This window comes from Schistocerca nitens, chromosome 8 (assembly GCF_023898315.1).
Source record: "Schistocerca nitens isolate TAMUIC-IGC-003100 chromosome 8, iqSchNite1.1, whole genome shotgun sequence".
Taxonomy (NCBI): Eukaryota; Metazoa; Arthropoda; class Insecta; order Orthoptera; family Acrididae; genus Schistocerca; species Schistocerca nitens.
Window position 1 is genome coordinate 465,605,572 of NC_064621.1, and position 21,009 is coordinate 465,626,580.

The following is a 21,009-nucleotide window of genomic DNA, read 5'->3' on the forward strand; positions in this document are numbered from 1 at the left end:
GGGCACCACACGACCGCCTCCACACGGTGTGCCCTGTCGTCGGACCACCTGCCGGTGGTCTTCGACATAGATGTCGCCGGAGCCACGCTGCCACCAAGCCGACAGACGTACCGGCGCATGGACTGCGAGCGCTTCCAGGAGATAGTCCTGGAATCGATCGCGGACACACCCGATCCCGACGCAGTGGGCGCAGACGCCGCTCTGCGTGTCCTCTCCCGCCAGCTACTGCACGCTGCCGACGCAGCCACCCCACCCCAGCCACAGGGGCCCAGGGACTTCTCCCGCAACCTACCGCCTCCGATACGGGAAGCAATCAGGGAGAAGAACAGGCTGTTCCGGGAGTGGCAGCTCACCCGCCAACCCGCGACGAAGCGACGCCTCAACCGCATGCGGAGAGACATCAAAGCAGCGGCTGAGGAGCACAGGAACAGCGTGTGGTCTGCCTTCGTTGCCTCCCTCAACCCGGAGGACGGCAGCATCTGGCGCACGGTGAAGTCGTTCCTGCGCCGACGACAACGCATACCACCACTACTTGTTGGGCAAGACGTCGTCTGCAGCCCAGACGGCAAAGCAGGTGTCCTGACGGACCAATTCCAATCGTCATTCACCCCGGTGGACGACAATCTGGATGAAGACCACATCCAGCGGGTAGCAGAGCACCTCCCGGTGTTCCTGGAGGCAAGGGACGACGGGGACGTCATTGAAGCCATCTCCGAGGCGGAGGTGGCCGCACAGCTGCAGGCGCTCAATCCTAGGAAGGTTGGAGGCGCTTATGGGGTCACCAACCACCTGCTGAGGAACCTTCCAGCAGGGGTCCATCCTCTGCTGGCGGGTATCTTCAACCAGGTCCTTCGCTCGGGTGTCTACCCCTCTGTGTGGAAACATGCAGAGGTGGTGGCCATCCCGAAAGCGAACAAGGACCCGCGTGACGCTGCCAATTACAGACCCATCAGTTTGCTCCCGGCCCTCACCAAAGTGTTCGAGCGCCTCTACGCCAGGCGCCTGCTTCGCCACGTGACAGCAGAAGGAGTGATACCGGATGAGCAGTTCGGCTTTCGGAGGGGTCACTCCACGGTCCATCAGCTGATGCGGCTGGTGGAAGAGGCCATGCGCGCCCTGGAGACGCGGGAATACCTTGGGGCGGTGTTCCTCGACGTCTCCAGGGCATTCGACTCCGTGTGGCACGACGGCCTCGTGTACAAACTTTTTGTGCACGGGGTCCCGACGTCGCACGGGGTCCTCCTCCGGTCGTATCTGGCTGACAGGACTTTCCACGTCCGCCTGGACGAGGGGACCTCCACGCACCGACCCATCCGTGCTGGAGTGCCACAGGGGTCCGTTCTCGGCCCCCTGCTCTACTCCTTATTCACGGCCGACGCTCCGCGCGTGGCGCCGGTGAAGTTGGCACTCTACGCCGACGACACGGCGCTATTCGTGCGGAGTATGAAGGCAGTCCAGATGCGCCGCCTGCTCCAGCGTGGATGTGAGGCCCTTGGTGCGTGGTCGACGAAGTGGTGCCTGAAAATGAATGCGGCGAAGAGCCAGGCAGTGGTGTTCACACGAAGACCACTGCCATCAGATCTTCCGCCAGTCACCGTCATGGGAAGCCCGTCCCATGGAGCAGAACTGGCCGTTACCTGGGAGTCCTTCTTGACCAGAAGCTAACGTGGAAAGCCCACATCGAGGACGTCAGGAGCAGAGCAATAGGGCGCCTACGCGTTCTGTACCCTCTGCTCAACCCGTCGTCTGCCTTGCCTCCCCACCACGGCATCACGCTGTACCTGGCGCTGGTTCGTCCAGTGCTGGAATATGCGGCCGTGGTGTGGGGTAACGCAGCCGACACACACATCAACAAGCTGCAGAGGGTGCAGAACAGGGCGCTCAAGCTCGCTCTGCGCCTACCGAGGCTCATTCGACCGCTCGGCTCCACCGAAAAACCGGCATCCCCTTCCTCCGCGACCGATTTAAACAATCGGCGCGGCTCTTCTACGAGCGGACTGTACAGTCCGACAATAGGCTCATTAGGGACTTGGGCCATCCTATTCACCACAGGCCAACCACGCGTTGGCCTGACCTACTACGAGATTAATATCTCGTGGCACAGAGAGGACAACTCCACCCCAGCAAACCCCTCAGGCCAATTCGTACCGTGAGGAAGCCACTCCACAGATACAGGGTTATGCAGGAATAGCAGTGTATGCTTAGCCTGCTCCCAACACGGGTCAGGGCAGACCCGTATGGACAAGTGAAGGTGAAGGTCTACGGCCTGGGGTACCAAGCGTTCCCCCTGCGGTCCGCGCCCGCTCACCACGACCTGTTGGAGCGTTGCCGCTCCGTTTTTCGTCCACTGCGGCTCTGGATGTTCCCTCTGCGGTCCGCGCCCACCAGTCCCACTTCTGGGTGTTCCATCTTCGGTCTGGTGCTCCTGGCAGTCCGTCAGGGGCTCGTTTTCCATCTCCATGTCTCTGGTTCTTCTGTTTGTGCAGTGTTGCAGCTGGTCCCATTGCTCCTTTAACAATTCCAGAGCCGGATCCCAGGCTCTGCTTAGCTGGTACCCTGTGTCACGGTTCATAAGATCGTCAGCCATTTTAATTTCTATCGATTCTCTTATAACACTGTCCCAAAATCTGGGTGTTTGTGCTAGAATCCTGGTATCCTCATACTTCATGACATGATCTAGTTCTAGACAGTGTTCAGCAATGGCTGACTTAGTCACCTGTCTTAATCTAGTGTGCCTCTGATACTTTCTCATCATATTATGTCCTCATCATATTATGATGAGAAAGTACGCCAACTTCTGGAGGACCCTGCATACAGAATTCTGGAGTGTGACCCCACGGACAAGGTGGCCAAGAAGACTAGTGCTCTCTTGAAGGAAACAGGGATGCCTGATAAGATCATCAGACAACTACGGGAAAAAGCGCCAGTGCCACCTAGACTGTATGGTCTGCCTAAAATACACAAGGAGGGCGTGCCCCTACGTCCAATTGTCAGTAATATTGGGGCACCTACGAACACAACAGCCAAGTACTTGAAAGGTCTCCTGTCTCCATATGTGGGCAAATGTATTCACCACATCCGCAACTCAGAAGATTTCCTGCAACGCCTCAAGCAACTGCACATCACAGATTCGGACATCATGGTCAGTTTTGATGTGGTATCGCTGTTCACCAGGGTCCCACTGAAGGACTCACTACAACTGATTGCAGAGAAATTTGACGGTGCTCTGTTGGACCTGTTCAGTCATACACTGACATCCACGTATTTCCTGTACAGAAACCAATATTACGAGCAAACTGAAGGTGTAGCTATGGGCAGCCCACTGTCCCCTGTGGTTGCCAACATGTTTATGGAGAGTTTTGAGGAGAGGGCATTGGAGACAGCCACATTTAAACCCACATGCTTCTTTAGGTATGTGGATGACACCTTCGTGATCTGGCCACATGGGATGGACAGGCTCAATGAGTTTCTTGAACATCTTAACTCATGCCACTCTAATATCAAGTTCACCATGGAACTGGAGAAGAATGGCCAGCTGCCATTTCTGGATGTACTAGTCCAGAGGAAAGCAGATGGATCAATTGGCCACAGTGTGTACCGAAAACCAACACACACTGATTTATATCTGCAGGCCAGCAGCTGTCACCACCCTGCACAGAAGAAAGGGGTTCTGAAGACTTTAGTCCACAGATCACATGCCCTGTCAGACCAAGAGAATCTACCTATAGAGATAGAACGTCTCAAAACAGTTTTCTCCAAGAATGGATACACGGACAGACAAATTGAGAGGGCACTCCAACCAGCCACCATACCACAGGTTCCTGAAGAAGACCAAGATGAAACAAAGAAGGTGGCATATCTGCCCTATGCTGGCTCTATTTCTGCCAGAATCAGTAGGATCCTCCGTAAACACAATATCAAGTGTGTTTTCTGTCCATCCAACAAGATTGGGGGACTGCTGGGGAGTGTCAAAGACGACCTGGGGTTACGAAAACCAGGGATTTACAATATACCTTGTCAATGTGGCAGGTCCTACATTGGCCAGACGACAAGAACTGTGGAGATCAGGTGCAAAGAACATCAGAGGCACACTAGATTAAGACAGGTGACTAAGTCAGCCATTGCTGGACACTGTCTAGAACTAGATCATGCCATGAAGTATGAGGATACCAGGATTCTAGCACAAACACCCAGATTTTGGGACAGTGTTATAAGAGAATCGATAGAAATTAATTGAAAAAATCGGTAAACTTGTTCGACAAGATCGCCGTTTAACAATCAGAGCAGTGTCTGAATTAACAGGAGTTGACAAGGAAAGTGTTAGGCAGATTCTTCATGAAAGTTTCAACATGAACAAAGTGTGTTCAAAAATGGTTCCAAAGTGTCTCACAATTGAACAGAAGGAACGCCGAAGAATGATTTGTTCTCACATCCTGGAAACTCCTGTTAACTCAGACACTGCTCTGATTGTTAAACGGCGATCTTGTCGAACAAGTTTACCGATTTTTTCAATGTTTGCATCAGTTTTTGCTGACAATGGTCTGCCAGTGCGAGTGTCATCACTGGTGTCTTCGCGGCCATCTTTAAATCGTTTAAACCACTCAAACACTTGTGTTCGCGATAAACAATCATCGCTGTACACTTGTTGTAACATTACAAACGTTTCACTTGCAGATTTTCCTAGTTTGAAACAAAATTTGATGTTAACACGATGTTCTTTCTGTACACTCAACATTTTCCGACGCACAGACAAAACGTCAACTACTTAAAACAGACGCCACGGGCAGACTGAGTGCAGGAGGCAGATGAAACTCGAGCAGTAGGCGGAGCGAGAGTCACGTGACAGGCCACGCGACTTTCAGCCTTATTGCATTCGTTTTATTGTTTCACCCGTACTAGTCCGGTTTTTTTCTAGCCACACCTCGTATTTCCTTCATTCGTCAGTCAGCTGAAGTATTTCTTCCATTAGCCATGGTTTCTTCGCAGTTACCTTTTTGTACCTATGTTTTCCTTTCCAACTTCCGTGATTGCATTTTTAGAGATGTCCATTTCCCCTCAAGTGAAGTGCATTTTGAGCTATTTATTACCGCAGCCTCAGAAAACTCCAGGCGTATCTCTTCGTTCCTCAGTACATACGTATCCCATTTCTTTATGCATTGACTCTTCCTCAAAAATGGCTCTGAGCACTATGGGACTCAACTGCTGAGGTCATTAGTCCCCTAGAACTTAGAACTAGTTAAACCTAACTAACCGAAGGACATCACAAACATCCATGCCCGAGGCAGGATTCGAACCTGCGACCGTAGCGGTCTTGCGGTTCCAGACTGCAGCGCCTTTAACCGCACGGCCACTTCGGCCGGCTTGACTCTTCCTGTTTAGTCTCTTAAACTTCAGCCTACTGATCATCATCACTAAATTTTAATCTAAGTCTGTATATGCTCCTGGGTACACCTTATGATCCCATTATCTGATTTCGGAATCTCTGCCTGACCATGATGTAATCTAACTGGAATCTCCCTGTCTCCTGGCCTTTTCCAAGTATACCTCTCAACCTTTTCCAAGTGTACCTCCTCGTCTTATGATTCTCGAACAGATTATTCTCTATGACTAGCTGAAATTTGTCGCAGAACTCAATTAGTCCTTTTCCTCTCTCATACCTACTACCAGGCCCTTTTCACCCGTAACCTTTTCTTCTACTCCTTCCCCTGCAACTGCATTCCAATCCTCCCACTACTATTATATTTTGATCTCTCTTTACGTACTGAATTACACTTTCGATATCCTCACATACTTTCTCTATCTCTTCGTCATCTGCTTGCGATGTCAGCATGTATACCTCAACTACTGATGTAGGTGTTGGTTTGCTGTTCATTCTTATGAGAACAACCCTACCACTGAACTCGTCAGAGTAACTCACTCTCTGCCCTACTTTCCTATTCATAACGAATCATACTCCCGTCATTCCATTTTCTGCTGCCATTGATATTACCCTACAATCGCCTGACCAGGAACCCTTGTCTTCTTTCCATTTGACTTCACTGACCCCCATTATATCTAGATCCAGCCTTAGCATTTTTCTTTTCAGGTAAATTAATACATATCCCAAATTTCTAAAACGGGTGGACGGTAGAAGATAATTCCAAAAAAAATGGCTCTGAGCACTATGGGACTTAACATCTCTATGGTCATCAGTCCCCTCGAACTTAGAACTACTTAAACCTAACTAACCTAAGGACGTCACACAACACCCAGTCATCACAAGGCAGAGAAAATCTCTGACCCCGCCGAGGAAGATAATTTACTGAAAGTGATGTGCTTTGGCAGTTTCCGTATTTTCAGATAACAAGTGGATTTCGGGATTTTTTTTTTTAAAAAAAAGTGTCTTTTCCGGTAATACTCTCATTGAATCAGTTTGTGAGATCGTTAAAAAACGTGGTGTTCAAAATAGTCATTTTGCTTCTTGAAGCGAAACAAATGGTCAAATGGTAATCGGAATGGACGATGTCTAATGATGGTGGCTGATGGGGGAAGACGTCCCATAGAAGTCCCTTCAAAGTTTCCTTCATTCCGTTTGCAACATGTGGTTTGGCATTGACGTGTGACAGAAACACTTTGCCATGCCTCTGAGCATACTGTGGGCCTTGCCTTTAAATGTGCAGTTCAAATTGAGTAATATAGTGCTTCGTAGCGTGCAGCATTCACTGTTTTTCGCAATTGCAGCAGCTCATAATCCACCACACCGACCAGGACAGATTTCGTCACTCACCTCAGAATCGTTGTCTTCGAATCGTCACAACCAATCTCTGCATGTTGTTTCCGACAGATCATGTTCTCCGTGCGACTTCCCGCAGCAGATTTTTTTAGATGAAAACAGAAGGGTAGGGCTGAAACTTCCCGCAAATCCTATCTTGTAGATGTAAATAGGTGTGTTGTTTCCGTACTATTCGAAAGCCACATGCTGAACTGAAAGTCTAATGTTTCTACTGTCCAACAGGTCTCGTTTTGCTGTCCGCTATGCTACAGTAGTTCAAGTGCTGACCACTGTACGCCAACGGCGAGAATTTATTCAAGTTGCCAATACAATAATGCTACTGGAGCAAAACGCTTGGGCCTATTTGCACAGTCGTAGATGTAGAAATATTGCTAAAAGCTTTTGGTCGATGTTGAAAAGAAGAAAACCTCACTGGTGACCAGTAGAAGTCTCTGCAATGGCGGAGTGCTGTACCACAACGTAACTACGACCATCACTCATAAACGATACTCGTACCACAAGAATGCGTGGCTGTTTATTAGATTTTGAGGGGGCCTATATTTCCAGCATCGACCCATGATACCATCCTCACCCCTATTATAATAACACTACTACAACAACTACTAATAACAATAATAATAATAGTGATAATGTTTTAGCAGGTAGAAATTAACTAGAGCTGGAACAGCATCCAATTTCGGTCACCAAGATTATTTCATCAGATTGCTTGTATTAGTGCAGACACAAAAACGAAGTTTTCAGAGAAAGAGTATAGACACGAGACAAATTATTTATCGTATTATAGTCATGAAATGTATGCGGAATTGCAAATATGAACAACCAGGGAATGACGACAATGAAAATTTGGGCTGGACCGGGACTCGAACCCAGACTCCCCACATGAAGCAAGTGGTCGCCTTAACGGCTTTGGTTATCCGTATACGACTCTCGGCCAGCTCCAAATCTCTTATACGTTGTCATTCCTGCGTCATTCGTACACACATTACGCAATTCCCGGACAGGGTAGGACATTTTAATTGAAAGTCGCTGCCCGGTTTCGGCGGATAAATACGATATTACAGTGCCTATGTTGTTCAGAACGATATTATGCTCCTCTGGACATAGGTACATGCAGGTCTGAAGGAACCTTGCATTGTTATTCAACACAGGCGTTGCAATATTGTATTCTAGTCACTCGCATTCCGAACAGTGCTGGGCTGATAGAAGTCCACCAAAGTTGTTCAGGAGAGTTGCAAGGTACGTAAAACATTTTGAAGTTATTCAGAAGAGTTGCAAGGTACGTAAAACATTGTGAAGACATTAAAAGTACCTGTAGTCGACGGTGTGATTTATGAGAATTTGATTAAAACTGGATCAATTATTCGTTAGTTTTGTATCAATACATTAGTTCAAAAACTTCTCAGTATGCTCGTAATAATTTTGTGAGATTTATTTTGTGGACAAAATTCAGAGCTGGAAATCTACTCAGTATGAAAATTGGGCATTTTTTGTCACAGATGAACTATTCACTCCGCGTTGTCCATACAGTCAATCGCCTGTAGAAATACCGCATGTAATATTCCTTCTGGAATCCCTTGTATAGCAGTTCCAGAAGACTTGGACAATTTACCAGCTAGTGAAGAGCTTGGATAATATCTTGCAAAACATTTCACGATTCGAATTCGTACTCGAACACGGAGAAGGATGTTCTTAATTGATAACAGTGGAAAAATTGCAGTTTCTTGCCTGATCTAGAGGGTTGGATCCCCTCCTTCGAAAGCGTCAGATTGCAAAGCCTGGGCTACTCTCAGGGTGGAATCTCCGTCTTCGAAGATTGTGTGTGTTTGTCTGTGTGCCCGCCGCTTGTTGCTGTCGCTGTTCGTTCGTTCGTCCGTCCGTCCGCCTGCCTGCCTGCCTGCCTGCCTGCCTGCCTGCTCGCTGTCCATCGCCGTCGTCGTAACTGCCTGCCTGCTCGCTGTCCATCGCCGTCGTCGTAACCGCTGCCGCCGCCGCCGCCGCCGCCGCCGCCGCCGCCGCCGCCTGCTGTTCGCCGCCGACCATCGCCGACGCCGACGCTGACGCCGCCGCTGCCCGCTGCACGTCCGCCTGTCCGTCGCCGTTCGTCTGCAATGAGTACTCCCACCTCCACCGTCATCTACACCTCCCCCTCCCCTTCTCCCACAGTCACTTCCTGGAGTGCCGCCCCTGGCCTCCCTCCTTCCGCCTCCCCTTCCCTTCCCCCGCTCACACATCCCCCTATCTCCTCCCCTGCTGTATACCCACACCTCTACACCCTTCCTCCAGCTTCCACACCCTCAACAGCTCCCACTCCTACCCCCGCCCTCACGTACGCCTCTGTTGCCGCCTCTGCTGCCGCCCCTCAGGTCGTTGGCTTCCCCTCTCTCACCGACCCCGTCGCTTCGTCTTCTGCATCTCCCGCACGCATCACGTCGCGCCGAGCCACCATCGCCACCACTGAACCAGCTGCTTCTCCCGGTGCCTCCGCTACGCCACAGGGATCTGCCACCCGCCACCTCCCTCTCCTCCCTGTCCCTCTCCCCTCCTCCCAGCCTCCAGTCTCCAAAAAACCCCAAAAGCGCGTCCTTACCGACTCTGCTCCCGAGACTTCCCACAAAAAATCAACACCACCTCCCCCTCCCCCTCCCCCTGCCGTCACCATGGACACCACCCCTCCTCCTGCCACCCATACCTTGGCCCCCACCCTCCACACCTTCGTCCTGTCAACTCCCGATCCTAAGTTCCTCGACGCTCGTACCCTCACCAAGGAAATACGAAAGTACTTACCTGGTGCTCCCATTTCCCAACTCATTCCCCGCAGGGACTCAGTCCTTATCAAGTCCCCGTCCCCATCCTTTCACACAGACCTCCTGCGAAAACTCCCACGAGTTATGTTTGGCCCCCACGCCTCTCTGACACCCTTCCTTTCCGCTTCCACTCCTCGTCAGCCCCAGCCTCCCCGACGCCCCCCCACCTACACCGCTGTGATCACCAAGCTCAGCCCGGTGATCACAGAGGATGAAGTGTTGGTAGAACTGAACTCCCACCCGGACTTGGACATCCGCTCTGCCCGCCGTATCCACAATGCCTCTGGTCCCACCTACCTCATGCGGGTATTCTCTGAATCCGCCCCATCCATAGACCATCTCCTCACCCAGGGTGCCCTGATATACCACCGTCGCCACCCTGTTGAATCCTCCAAATCCCCTCCCCAATCCTACCGTTGCCAGCGGTGCCTGATGTACAATGACCACCTGACTCCCAACTGCAAAAACCCCCCCACCTGTCCCCATTGCAAGGCCTCCCACTTTCTTAAAAACTGCCCCAACCTCGCTGCTCCTCCTTCCTGTAATACCTGCAATGGCCCCCATCCCACATACTCCCACAAATGTAAAGCTAAACCCCCTCCAGCCACCCCTGAACTTACGGTCCCAGTTCGTCCCGTCGATCCCCCTGTCCATCCCAACAATTCCCTCCGTCCACCCCCCACGGCCGAGGACATCATCCGGTTCATTACCGTTGTCCTCCAAAACATTCACCCTTTTCAGCGCCCCCACACCTTCCAACAAATATCCCTTGCTGCTCGCTCTGTTTTCCACCTGAACGCCTTCGCCACTTACTCCCACAACCAAGCCCACTTCACCTTCACCCGCCTCGACACCCTAGTTTAAGTCTCTTCCCTTCCCTCTCTTCCCCCCCCTCCTTCCCGTCATGGCGCGGCACGAGTCTCGCATCCTCTTCCAGAACATTCGCTCCTTCCGCTCCAACAAATACCTCCTCATGCACACCCTCTCCCACCACCAGGTCGACACCTTCCTCTTGAACGAAACCTTTCTCCAGCCCCACCATTCTATCCGCACCTCCCCCTATATCCTCCACCGCACTGACGCTCCTGGTCCTCGTGCGCAGGGTGGAGTCGCGATTGGTCACCTTAAGCATATCCCTGTCCGGCCACAACCTCTCCTCAATGACCCCACTGAACACCTTATCCTTAGCGTCTTCTTCCCCTCCCTCACCATTACCTGTGCCACCATCTATGTCCGCCCCACTGCTCCTCTTCCTTATGACTTCATCTCACACATTGACCACACCTTCTCCACCTATGTGATTGCCGCCGACCTCAACGTCCATAGCCGCACTCCTGCTGCCCTTCGGCGGTGGCATCAGTTCCTCTCCACACTTCAAGGTGACCTAGTTCCTCTTCCCCAGCACACCCGACCTGAAAGTAACACCACCCCCGATGTTGTCATTGCCTCCGCCAACCTCCTTGGGCGTATCACTGTCGCCGTCCTTGACCCCACAGGTAGCGATCACCTCCCTGTCCTTCTCACCATCGCATCTACAAACCGCCCCCCTCCGGCTCCGCACCCTGCACCCCCTCCCAAGGTCGTCCATGACTATCGCCGTGCCAACTGGGATGCCTACCGGGACTCCATCTCCGCCCAGGTCGAAAGCCACCCTCTTACCTATCACCATCCTGACGACATCAACCACGCCTCGTCCTTCCTTCAGCAGGTAATTACTGACGCCGTGGAGGCCCATGTTCCTACTAAAACCATCCACCCACACCGTCCCACTCTCCCTCCGCGGGCTGTCCTCCTCCTCCGTGAATCCCGCCGCCTCTATCGCTCCTTCCTGCGCACTCGTGACAGGGATACACTCCAACGCCACCGGCAAATACAGCGACACGTACGGAACCTTATTACAGCAACGAAACGCCGAGACTGGCGCCAGACCTGCACACGACTCAACGCCACCCTCCCTATCAACTCCTCCAAGTACTGGTCCGCCTTCCATCGTCTTACTGGTTCCCTTTCCGCTCCCCACTACCCCCTTCTCCATAACGATCGCCCCCTTCCTGACAACCTCAGTAAGGCCAACCACTTCGCTTCCCACCTTTCCGAGGTCTTCTCCATCCCCGATGATCCCCACTTTGATTATTCTCTTTTCCCCACGGTCATGGAACGTGCTGATACCTCGGTCGCTCCTCTTGCTCCTAGTCTCCAGTACTTGGGGCAGTTGCCCCCCTCCGACATAAACACTCCCATCACAGCACAAGACATTAAACTTATCCTCCGGTCCAAACGTAACACGGCCCCTGGTCACGACTGTGTCACCTACCGTCACCTTCGCGAAAGCCCCTATTCCTTCCTGACTGTCCTCGCCCATCTCTATAATGTCGTCCTCTCTACTGGCTTCTACCCTGACCTGTGGAAGACCTCCCGCGTCCTCTTATTCCTCAAACCCAACAAACCCCCTTCTGCCGCCTCTTCCTATCGTCCCATCTGCCTCACCTCCGTCTTCAGTAAGGTCTTTGAATCCATCCTCTCCCGCCGTATCCATCAGCACCTTGCTCAACACCACCTCCTCCCCCTTACCCAGTGTGGCTTCCGACCCTCCTTCTCTGCTGACGACCAACTCCTCAACCTTGTTCACCTTCTGTCCCTCCAGCTCAACTCCCGTCGCTCCGCCATTTTTGTTTCCCTTGACCTCCAAAATGCCTATGACCGTGTATGGCATCCCGGTCTCCTCTTTAAACTCCAAACCTACGCCCTGCCTATCAATTTTGTCCGTCTGGTCGCTTCCTTCCTCTCGCACCGTCCTTCCTATGTCACCCTCCACAACACCAACTCCCGTATCTTTTATCCCACGGCTGGCGTCCCCCAGGGTTCTGTCCTCTCCCCTCTCCTTTATCTCTTGTATACAGCTGATATGCCCAAGCCACCCCCACCAGTCCACCTTCTCCAGTATGCTGATGACTCCGCCTTCCTGGCTCTCTATCCTACCCTTCAACGGTCTCAACGTACCCTCCAAACCCACCTTAACCAGTTCACCACTTGGTGTAACCAGTGGTTCCTCCGTCTCAACCCCTCCAAAACCCAGGCAATCATCATAGGCCGCACCACTCGCTCCTTCCGCCTCCATGATTTCTACCTCACCCTTTATGGTCGTCCTATCCAACTCACCCCCACCCTGAAATACCTTGGCCTCACCCTTGACCGCCACCTCACCTGGACCCCTCATCTCCTGACCATCCAGCAGAAAGCCCATTCCCGCCTCCGCCTTCTGAAACTCCTGTCTGGCCGGACATGGGGCTTGCATCCTTCTACCATCCTCCACACCTACAAATCCCTCATCCGTCCTATCCTCTGTTATGCCAGCGTTGCCTGGATCTCCGCCCCCACCCGCTTTTACAAGGCCCTCCAAATCCTTGAACGCCATGCGCTCCGCCTTGCCTTCCGTATCCGCCTTCCTTCCCCCACAAGGCTCCTGTATGAACTGATCCCCTTCCCCCACCTCCTCCTGTTCCTCCAACATCTCCGCATCCTTTACATTGTTCGCAGGCTTGATCCCCCCCACCCTCTGGTTTCCTCCTTCCTCTCCACACCCCGCCCGTTGCCGCGCCTCTATCGCTGTATCCCTCCCTCTCTCCACCTCCATACCCTCCATCTCCTTCATCAGGGCAATTTCCAACGCCTCCCCCTCCCGGATGACGAACTTCGCCGTGACATCTACCCTTCCTTCCAACTATAACCTGGCCTTGTCCCCCCCCCCCCTCCCCAGGGCCCCTTTCCCTCTTTCCTCCTTCTCCCAGAGCGGATTTTCCTCTGTCCACCCCTCCCCTGAGACCCTGCACCCCATACTTGCCTCTCTCCTTCCCACATCCCTTCCTCCCTGGCCCTCTTCCACGCGCCCCCCGGTCGCCTCCCCCATCTCTTCCCCTCCCTCCCTTCTTCGGGTCTCCCTCATCTCCTAGCGCCTGGCAGGTCCTATGTGTTGCTCTTCATCAGTGTGCCACATCAGTGTTGTTTAGTGCTGTTTCTCGTGTGCGTCAAGAGGTGTGATTTTAATTGTGTCCTGCCTTGAGGTTCGCCGTCAGTGTTACATTATGTGCTATGCCTTACGTCGCTACCTTTATGCTCCAGTCATACTGTGCCTCGTGTTCTTTTAACCATCGCAGTGTGTGGCTTTTTGTGTGTGCTACTTTTAAACAGTTTTTTATCTCCATTTTAGTCTCCCCGTTTTTTTTTTTTTTTTTTTTTTTTTTTTGCCTTCCATGATGTTCCCCTTTTTTTATATCTATGTTCACCTTATTCTCTCCTTTGCTGTTTTTAACTGTCTTCTGTTGTTTTGTTCTATGTCTTTCGGCTGAAGAGCAGCGCCTATGCTGCTGCCAGCCCGCCCCGATGGGGAATTGAAATACAATAAAGGAAAAAAAAAAAAAAAAAAAAGCAGTTTCTTGTGTAAGTCAAGTTTTTAGTATCTCCCTTCTCTCTAGACCTCTGTATATAAGACCGCATGCCAATCTTATTGTAAACATTTACTTCCACAATTCGTTTCGATATTTATCAATTACAGAATTGGACGAGAATATAAAATAACTCTGGTTGCTTCGCATCTCACCGATACACTTAAACTATGGGAGATTTTTGCGTTGCAGACTAGAGGAAAATTCTCTTATCCTTCCTCCCCTAGGGTCTTTCTAGCGAGGTACCAGTCGTTCAATAAAATGGATGGAAATCCCATGACGTGGCAGTTCAGCAGGCAGGTAAGGGCTCAAGATCACGCGTGTTGCTTAGAGTGCTGTGTGATTGCATTAGGAGTAGTTCAGTACTGCTAACAGTCGCGTAAACGTGTGATACGTTATCCAGTATTCGAGTTAAGAAATCGCAACTGACAGTAGTGGCAGTTGCTACAAAGTGTATCAAGCATGATGAATGAAACACAAGAAGATGTAAATAAGAATGTAACGTCTAGTACAGAAGTTCATTTGAACCACCTGGACTGCAGTGATCAAAAGGTAAAACATACATTTGACAATAATTCAGTAACAAATGTCAGTAGCTTGCCATTTTTATGCATTAACATAGTTAAACATGGGTCTGTATGACAGAATTAGACGTACACGCTTGCAAATAAATATGTTAATGAACTGAGAAATTCAGCATTTGTGTACAGTTCAACTGACCTTACTGCTCACTGAGTTACTGGTCTTTGGAGTTATGGGTACTTTGAGGCTTCTGCTACTCGATGGCGCACTATTTAAACAATATTTTTTTCCCTCACTTAATCTTATCCATATGATATTCGTTATGACACAAACAGTGTGTCACTATACAGTTTATATGTCATATAATATTGAAATCTCAGAAAACAATTTCGCATGCAATTTATTTTACGTTATTGATCGTTTCGTGCATATTAGCAGATTCGTAGTCAGTAACAGCACTCAGAAGTTGGCGTAATGATTAAATTACTAATGTCGTAAAATAACAACAGTGTTTAAAATATTATCGTCAATTTCACAATTGTTTTGTGATATTTTGAAGAAGAGATTTTATCACAACTCACATGTCATTACCGTGGAATCGTGTCAGGTCAAAATTTTCAATTAAATTTTATTGCAAAGAAATGTTTCTTTTGCCACAAACTCATGATCTCAATTGTCTTCCATATTTTGGTTGTGATGACAAGAGTTATCTGTAATCTGGCGTAAGGTCTAGGTTAAATTGGAATGTGATAATTTGTTTGAAAGTCGGTTAAGCTAAGGAACGTGAATGTCAGATAACGCTTGTAGTAACAAACTTACTTGTGTCGTAGTCTAATGTTTTTCGCTCGCGCCGTATTTCAACCACCTTTTCATCGTAAAAGAAAACTGCCAACGTAAATTCAAAAAACCAATATGAGATTGTGGTCAATCTTCAGCAAGTATTTTAGACACGGTATTTACGTATGTCACACATGAACTAATTAAAAATGGGAGGAGGGGGGTGTCCCACTATGTATAGCAGATCACATGCTGATATGTGAGATTCAGCAACAATTGTTCCCAGTCTATGGATTTTGGAACCTAAAGGTTACCACATAATTATATATAGTTCTTACTTTGCGTGGATAGATGTAAAAGGTTTCAACATACAGGTACAGTATATTGTTACCTGGTTCAGACTGATGCCAGTGACACTTATTTTAACCACTGTTTGTCAACTGGAATGGACTATCATATATTGGCTGTATTGCTTTTGTCTCTTGATTAGCCAGACAGTAACAGTATCTCTGAACAAGAAACTCAGGTACCAGTACTGTTTAGAAATGTAACAACAATATGTTTGTGGATTGTCATTTAGTGTGTACACAGTTCCTCACCTACATTTTGTTTGTAATAATTCACACTATATACTATAGAGAACAGTTGAGATATAACACTCTCTGTGGGCTCAGTGGAATACAGCTTACATGACAGACAAAAATTTTTCATGCCACAGGTAAGTTAATTGCATATTGCTTTCTCATTAGTTAAAGATGTTGCTGTCATATACTCGTGTAACAAGAAGCAAAAAAAAAAAAAAAAAAGAATCCCTTTTATAGGAACGGAAACTGTTTTGTGCAGACAGCTAAATGTAGGCTGACTGGCCTGCTAGGTGGAAAGTACTGTGGTTTTCTGTGTCTATCTTGTGCATGCTCAAGTGTTAAACTTGTATTGTGATATAACCATTTCCATATCTCACTGTGTCAGATATCTGAAAATTATATTTAATCTCTGAAAAATAAAGTCAGACATTCTAGAATTTTTTGCACGGGCATCAAGTATATCGTTGTTTACTGTTGTGATATCCCAGCTGAGAACTTTCAAGGTTTGTCAAGGTAAGGTGGTGACTGACATTGTAGAATGAAAGCATGGCTGTTTATTAATATGCTGTGGGAAGTCCTGGTGGAATGTAAATAATTGAGGAGTAAAGGTAACAACTCACAGGATAGTAGAGGTGTTAAGTTGTCAAAGGGAACATAAAGAGACTGCAAACGCTTTCAGCTACTTAACACTTCTACCATTCGGTGAACTGATACCCTTACTTCTTAATTTACATCTATACTGATAGCTCAGTCAGTGTGTCACAGATGGCAGTTGGCACAACAGTGTAGTTAGATATAAGGCCCATGTGTCCGAGGGAAAATGTTGCTAGTGACGAGGCAAAACTAAGACAAAGCTACTCAAGAATTTGCATAGCCACAATAATTATTACTTGGGTGGTCCTTCATTGAATTTGTAGCAGGTGGCAGAATGAAGGCAGTGAAGATTCTGAATGGAAAATCCTGAGAGAGAAGAAACTAAATTGGAGGACACCACAACTTTGGAAGCTCTCTGTGGTTCAGATTCAGATTCAGATTCTTTATTAGTCATTCAGCATTGTTACATGCAATAGACTTCGTCAGTTCACTTAACCTATTAATTTTACAAAATAAATTTTTACATATTTAAGTTGATATTGGGCATTTCTAAAAATTCTTCTAATGAATAGAATGGATTAGTTAACAAGAAGTTATGAACATTATCTTTAAATAATTTGTCAGGCTTGATTGACCCATTTTTAGACAATTTGTTATATATTTTAATTGCCATATACTTATGATTATTGTTAGTTTTAGCTAATCTATTTTGTGGCAACAGCAGAGAAGTACACGTTCTTGTATAGTAGCCATGCCTTTCATTTGTTACACTTAAATTAGGTAGTTCAGAAAGTATGTACTTAACACTGTCAAGAATATATAAATTAATTACTGTTAAAATTCTATATTTAATGAACAATGGTTTACAATGTGTTCTATTATCTACCTTAGCCATTACTCTGATTGCTTTCTTCTGGATCACCATAATTTCATTTATTTTTCTGCTGTTTCCCCAGAGTATTAACCCATACCTTAAAACAGATTGAAAAAAGGCGAAGTACGCTGTCCTTACGTACTCAAATGTCACACAACACATCAGTCTCTTCAACAAATATATAACTCTTGACAACCTAACCACTATGTGATCAACATGAGAGTTCCATGTTAGACTGTTGTCAAGTACAATACCTAAAAACTTTGCCTTTTGTTTTTCTATTTTTTTAGTCTTTGATAGACTGAACCACATATTCTGGGTCTTTTCCTCATTTAATAGCAGACCATTGGCATTAAACCATGATGTTGCATTTTCTTTTGCCAATTTCATATCACTTACAAGGTTATCAAGTACATGGTTTACAGATAGAAAAGTTGTGTCATCTGCATACATATATGTCTTTACATCTATATTTCCTGGTAAGTCATTTATGTGTACAAGGAAAAGAAGTGGTCCTAATTTAGATCCCTGTGGCACTCCATGTTGAACCTCGAGTATGTTTGACAGATGACTTCCTGAACTCACCACCTGGTTCCTTTTATTGAGGTATGATTTGATGAGTTTTAAACTTTTATCACATATTCCACAGTACTCAAGTTTAGAGAGCAGAAGTGAGTGGTCAACACAGTCAAAAGCTTTGCTCAGATCACATAAGGTTACCTGTGCATGCGCATGGTCCTCAAATGCTGCTAGAATGTCTCTGACTAAGAGCTCTATGGCATGTATAGCTGACCTTCCTTTTCTGTAACCAAACTATGATGCATTTAACATACCATTTAGTTCTAGGTACTCATACATCTGCTTATATATTATGCCTTCAAACACTTTTCCTAGTACTGGAATTAGTGAAATTGGTCTGTAGTTTGCAGGATCTGATTTGACTCCCTTCTTAAAGACTGGAGTTACCTTGGATAGTTTGAGAGGATCAGGAAAAAACCCTTCTATGAGACACAGGTTTATAGAATATGTTAATGGTGCTGCAATGTAATGTATGATTTCTTTCAATAGATTGTTTGACATATTAAAAATATCTGTACTGTATGAATTTTTCATTTCTTTGACTATTTTAAGAACTTCATGTTGGCATACCTCTTTGAAGTGTTTCAATGATGATCTGGCCCTATTATGATTTAGGTTTGCTCTCTTCAGATAATCTATACATGTTACATTGGGTTTACTGATCAGCTTTTTGATATCATCAGCACAGCTTACAAAATATTTATTGAATGTATCTGCTGGTATTGGGACTGTCTTGTCGAAGTTTCTGACTTCACCTTTAACAGTATTGATTACTGACCAGGCTGTTTTGCATTGGTTTTTACTATTTTTTATGAAATTTGTGTTGTATCTTAGTTTCGCCAATTGCAACTCTTTCTTATACTGTTTCTTAGTGATTTTTTCGAGATCCTTAATTTCATTAGAATTGTTTACTTTGGCAAGGCGCTTCAACAGCAGTAGCTTATTTTTTAGATTCTCCAGTTCTTTGGTGTACCAAAATTTACCCTTTCTTGTTTTATGGTATTTCTTGTGAACAAGATGGGCTTTTAAAATATCTGTTAAGTAATTGTGGAATGTTTCATAAACTGTTTGGGCACTGGAATCACAGTTTTGAAATAATTTGTCCCAGTTTGTTATGCTCAGCTGGTGTGTTAGTTTTATGAGATTGTGTTTTGTTAATATTAAGGTATTAGATTTTGTTAACTTTTGTGCAGCCTTGCTCTCATCCCCTTTCATAAAATGTCTTAACTCTACCGTTAACATGGAGTGGTCTGAGAAAACAAATTCCTTTACCTTGGTGGAGTACATATCACGAGCACAGTTGACAAAAGCATTATCCAAGCACGCTTGTAGTCTTGTTGGTTCTGAATTTACATGATGGAAGTTGTGCTGCCTTAACTTTATTCTTTGAGATAATAAAACAATGTGACTCAAAACCATAATGGAGAGTGAAACATACATGCATCACAGGCTGGAACAGACCCTGAACAGAAATCCATTTGAGGGCGAGGCCTTAATATGAGAAAATTCTATGAACGTCTACATCGAAAATCTGGCGAAGGCTGAAGAGGTTGTCTGTCAGTCTTATTTCTACTGCTTGTTTAATTCAAGCTTTGATGTAACATGTAACAAACCCAGTGTAAATAAGTTACTGAAGCCCCATAAGATGCCTTCAGAGTTCACACAGAGAACCATTTGTCAAAGCAGATCAGAGAATGAAAATGTTTAAACAGTTTTAGTTAACTGCAGGAGTATCTATGGAAAAATCCCAGAATTAATCTCACTTATAAACAGTAACAATGGCCATATAATGCTAGAGACAGAAAGCTGGCTGAAAACAGTGTTAGTAACACTGAAATTGTAAATACCAATTGTAATGCATATCTCAAAGATAGGTTAAATCTTGGTGATGGAGGCATGTTTATAGACATAAAAGAATACAATAATATCTAGTGAGATTCTTACGGATTCAGAATGCGAAATAATTTAGACGAAGACAATGTGGATCAAACATTGTCATCGGATGCTTTTGTAAACTATCCTGCCTCAGCAGCAGCAGTAGTAGCAGAACAATCGAAGGGAAACGTGGAGAATCTTTTATGTAGATTTCCTGGTTATATTGTAGGCTTAGGTGGAGATTTTGACTTACCAGCTATAGACTTCGGAGGCTCAAGTGAGTAGGATGGTTAGTAGGGACAGAGAATTGTGTGAAATGTGTTTTATCTAAAAATTAACTGGAACAGCTAATCAGAGTACTGACTCATGAAGATCACATCTCAGACCTGCTGGTGGCAAAGAGAACCAGACTTTTTGACTCGGTGTAGAACAGGGAATCAGTCTTTATAAGCTTTTACAGCATCACTGAATACGACTGTAAATGGGAAGGCAGAAAGGCACGAAGATCTTTCTGCTTAGCAAGAGTGATAAGAAACAGATTTCAGATTACCTGAGTCTTCAGCATAAAAATGCCATCTCCAGAAATAAATGTTGCGTATCAATGGACAAAGTTCAAGAGCATTGCACAGTACGTAATAGACAGGTATTTGCTGAGCAAAGTAGTGAGATTTGCAAAAGACCCACTGTGATTCAACAGCCATGTTAGAAACTACTATAAAAGCAAAGAGAGCTCCATTGCAAGCCAAACAAACATTTAATGAAGTCAAAATTTGTGTAAGGAGAGCCATGCATGAAGCATTCATTGAATTCGAAAGTGACTGTGGTGTAGAAAGGCAACTGAAATCACTCAATATGGGGAAGATCACTGGATCTGATTGAATATCAACACAATTCTACATAGAGTTACCAAAGAACTTGCCTTCTTCTAGTAGCAATGTACATAGTTCTTTGAAGGAGTGAAGTGCTCGTGATGATAGAAGAAAAGCACAGGTTAGTTCTGTTTTTGCCAAGGGGTGTCATATGCACAAAACTATGGGCTAATATCTGTGACATCAGTCAGATGTAGAATTTTTCAACATATTTTATGTTCACAAATTATGATATTTCAGGAGTCTGAAAATCTCCTCTGTAGGAATGAGTGTGGATTCCAAAAACAATTGTGTTAAACCCAGCTCTCTGTGTTGGT

At 46.6% G+C, this 21,009-nt stretch overlaps 1 protein-coding gene across 3 annotated transcripts in view; it reads left to right on the forward strand.

Moving 5' to 3' along the window:
• The window catches only part of LOC126198775 (dihydropyrimidinase-like), a 284,208-nt gene that overhangs the window by 189,704 nt on the left and 73,495 nt on the right, over positions 1 to 21,009 (forward strand). The window contains exon 1 of one of the 3 annotated variants that reach the window (XM_049935338.1): positions 14,382 to 14,570. The exons of the other annotated variants lie outside the window; for them this stretch is intronic. Coding sequence (XP_049791295.1) covers positions 14,481 to 14,570 — 90 coding nt within the window. The 5' untranslated portion in view covers positions 14,382 to 14,480. Of the gene's footprint in view, positions 1 to 14,381; positions 14,571 to 21,009 lie in introns of those variants that run through there. 3 annotated transcript variants of the gene reach the window in all.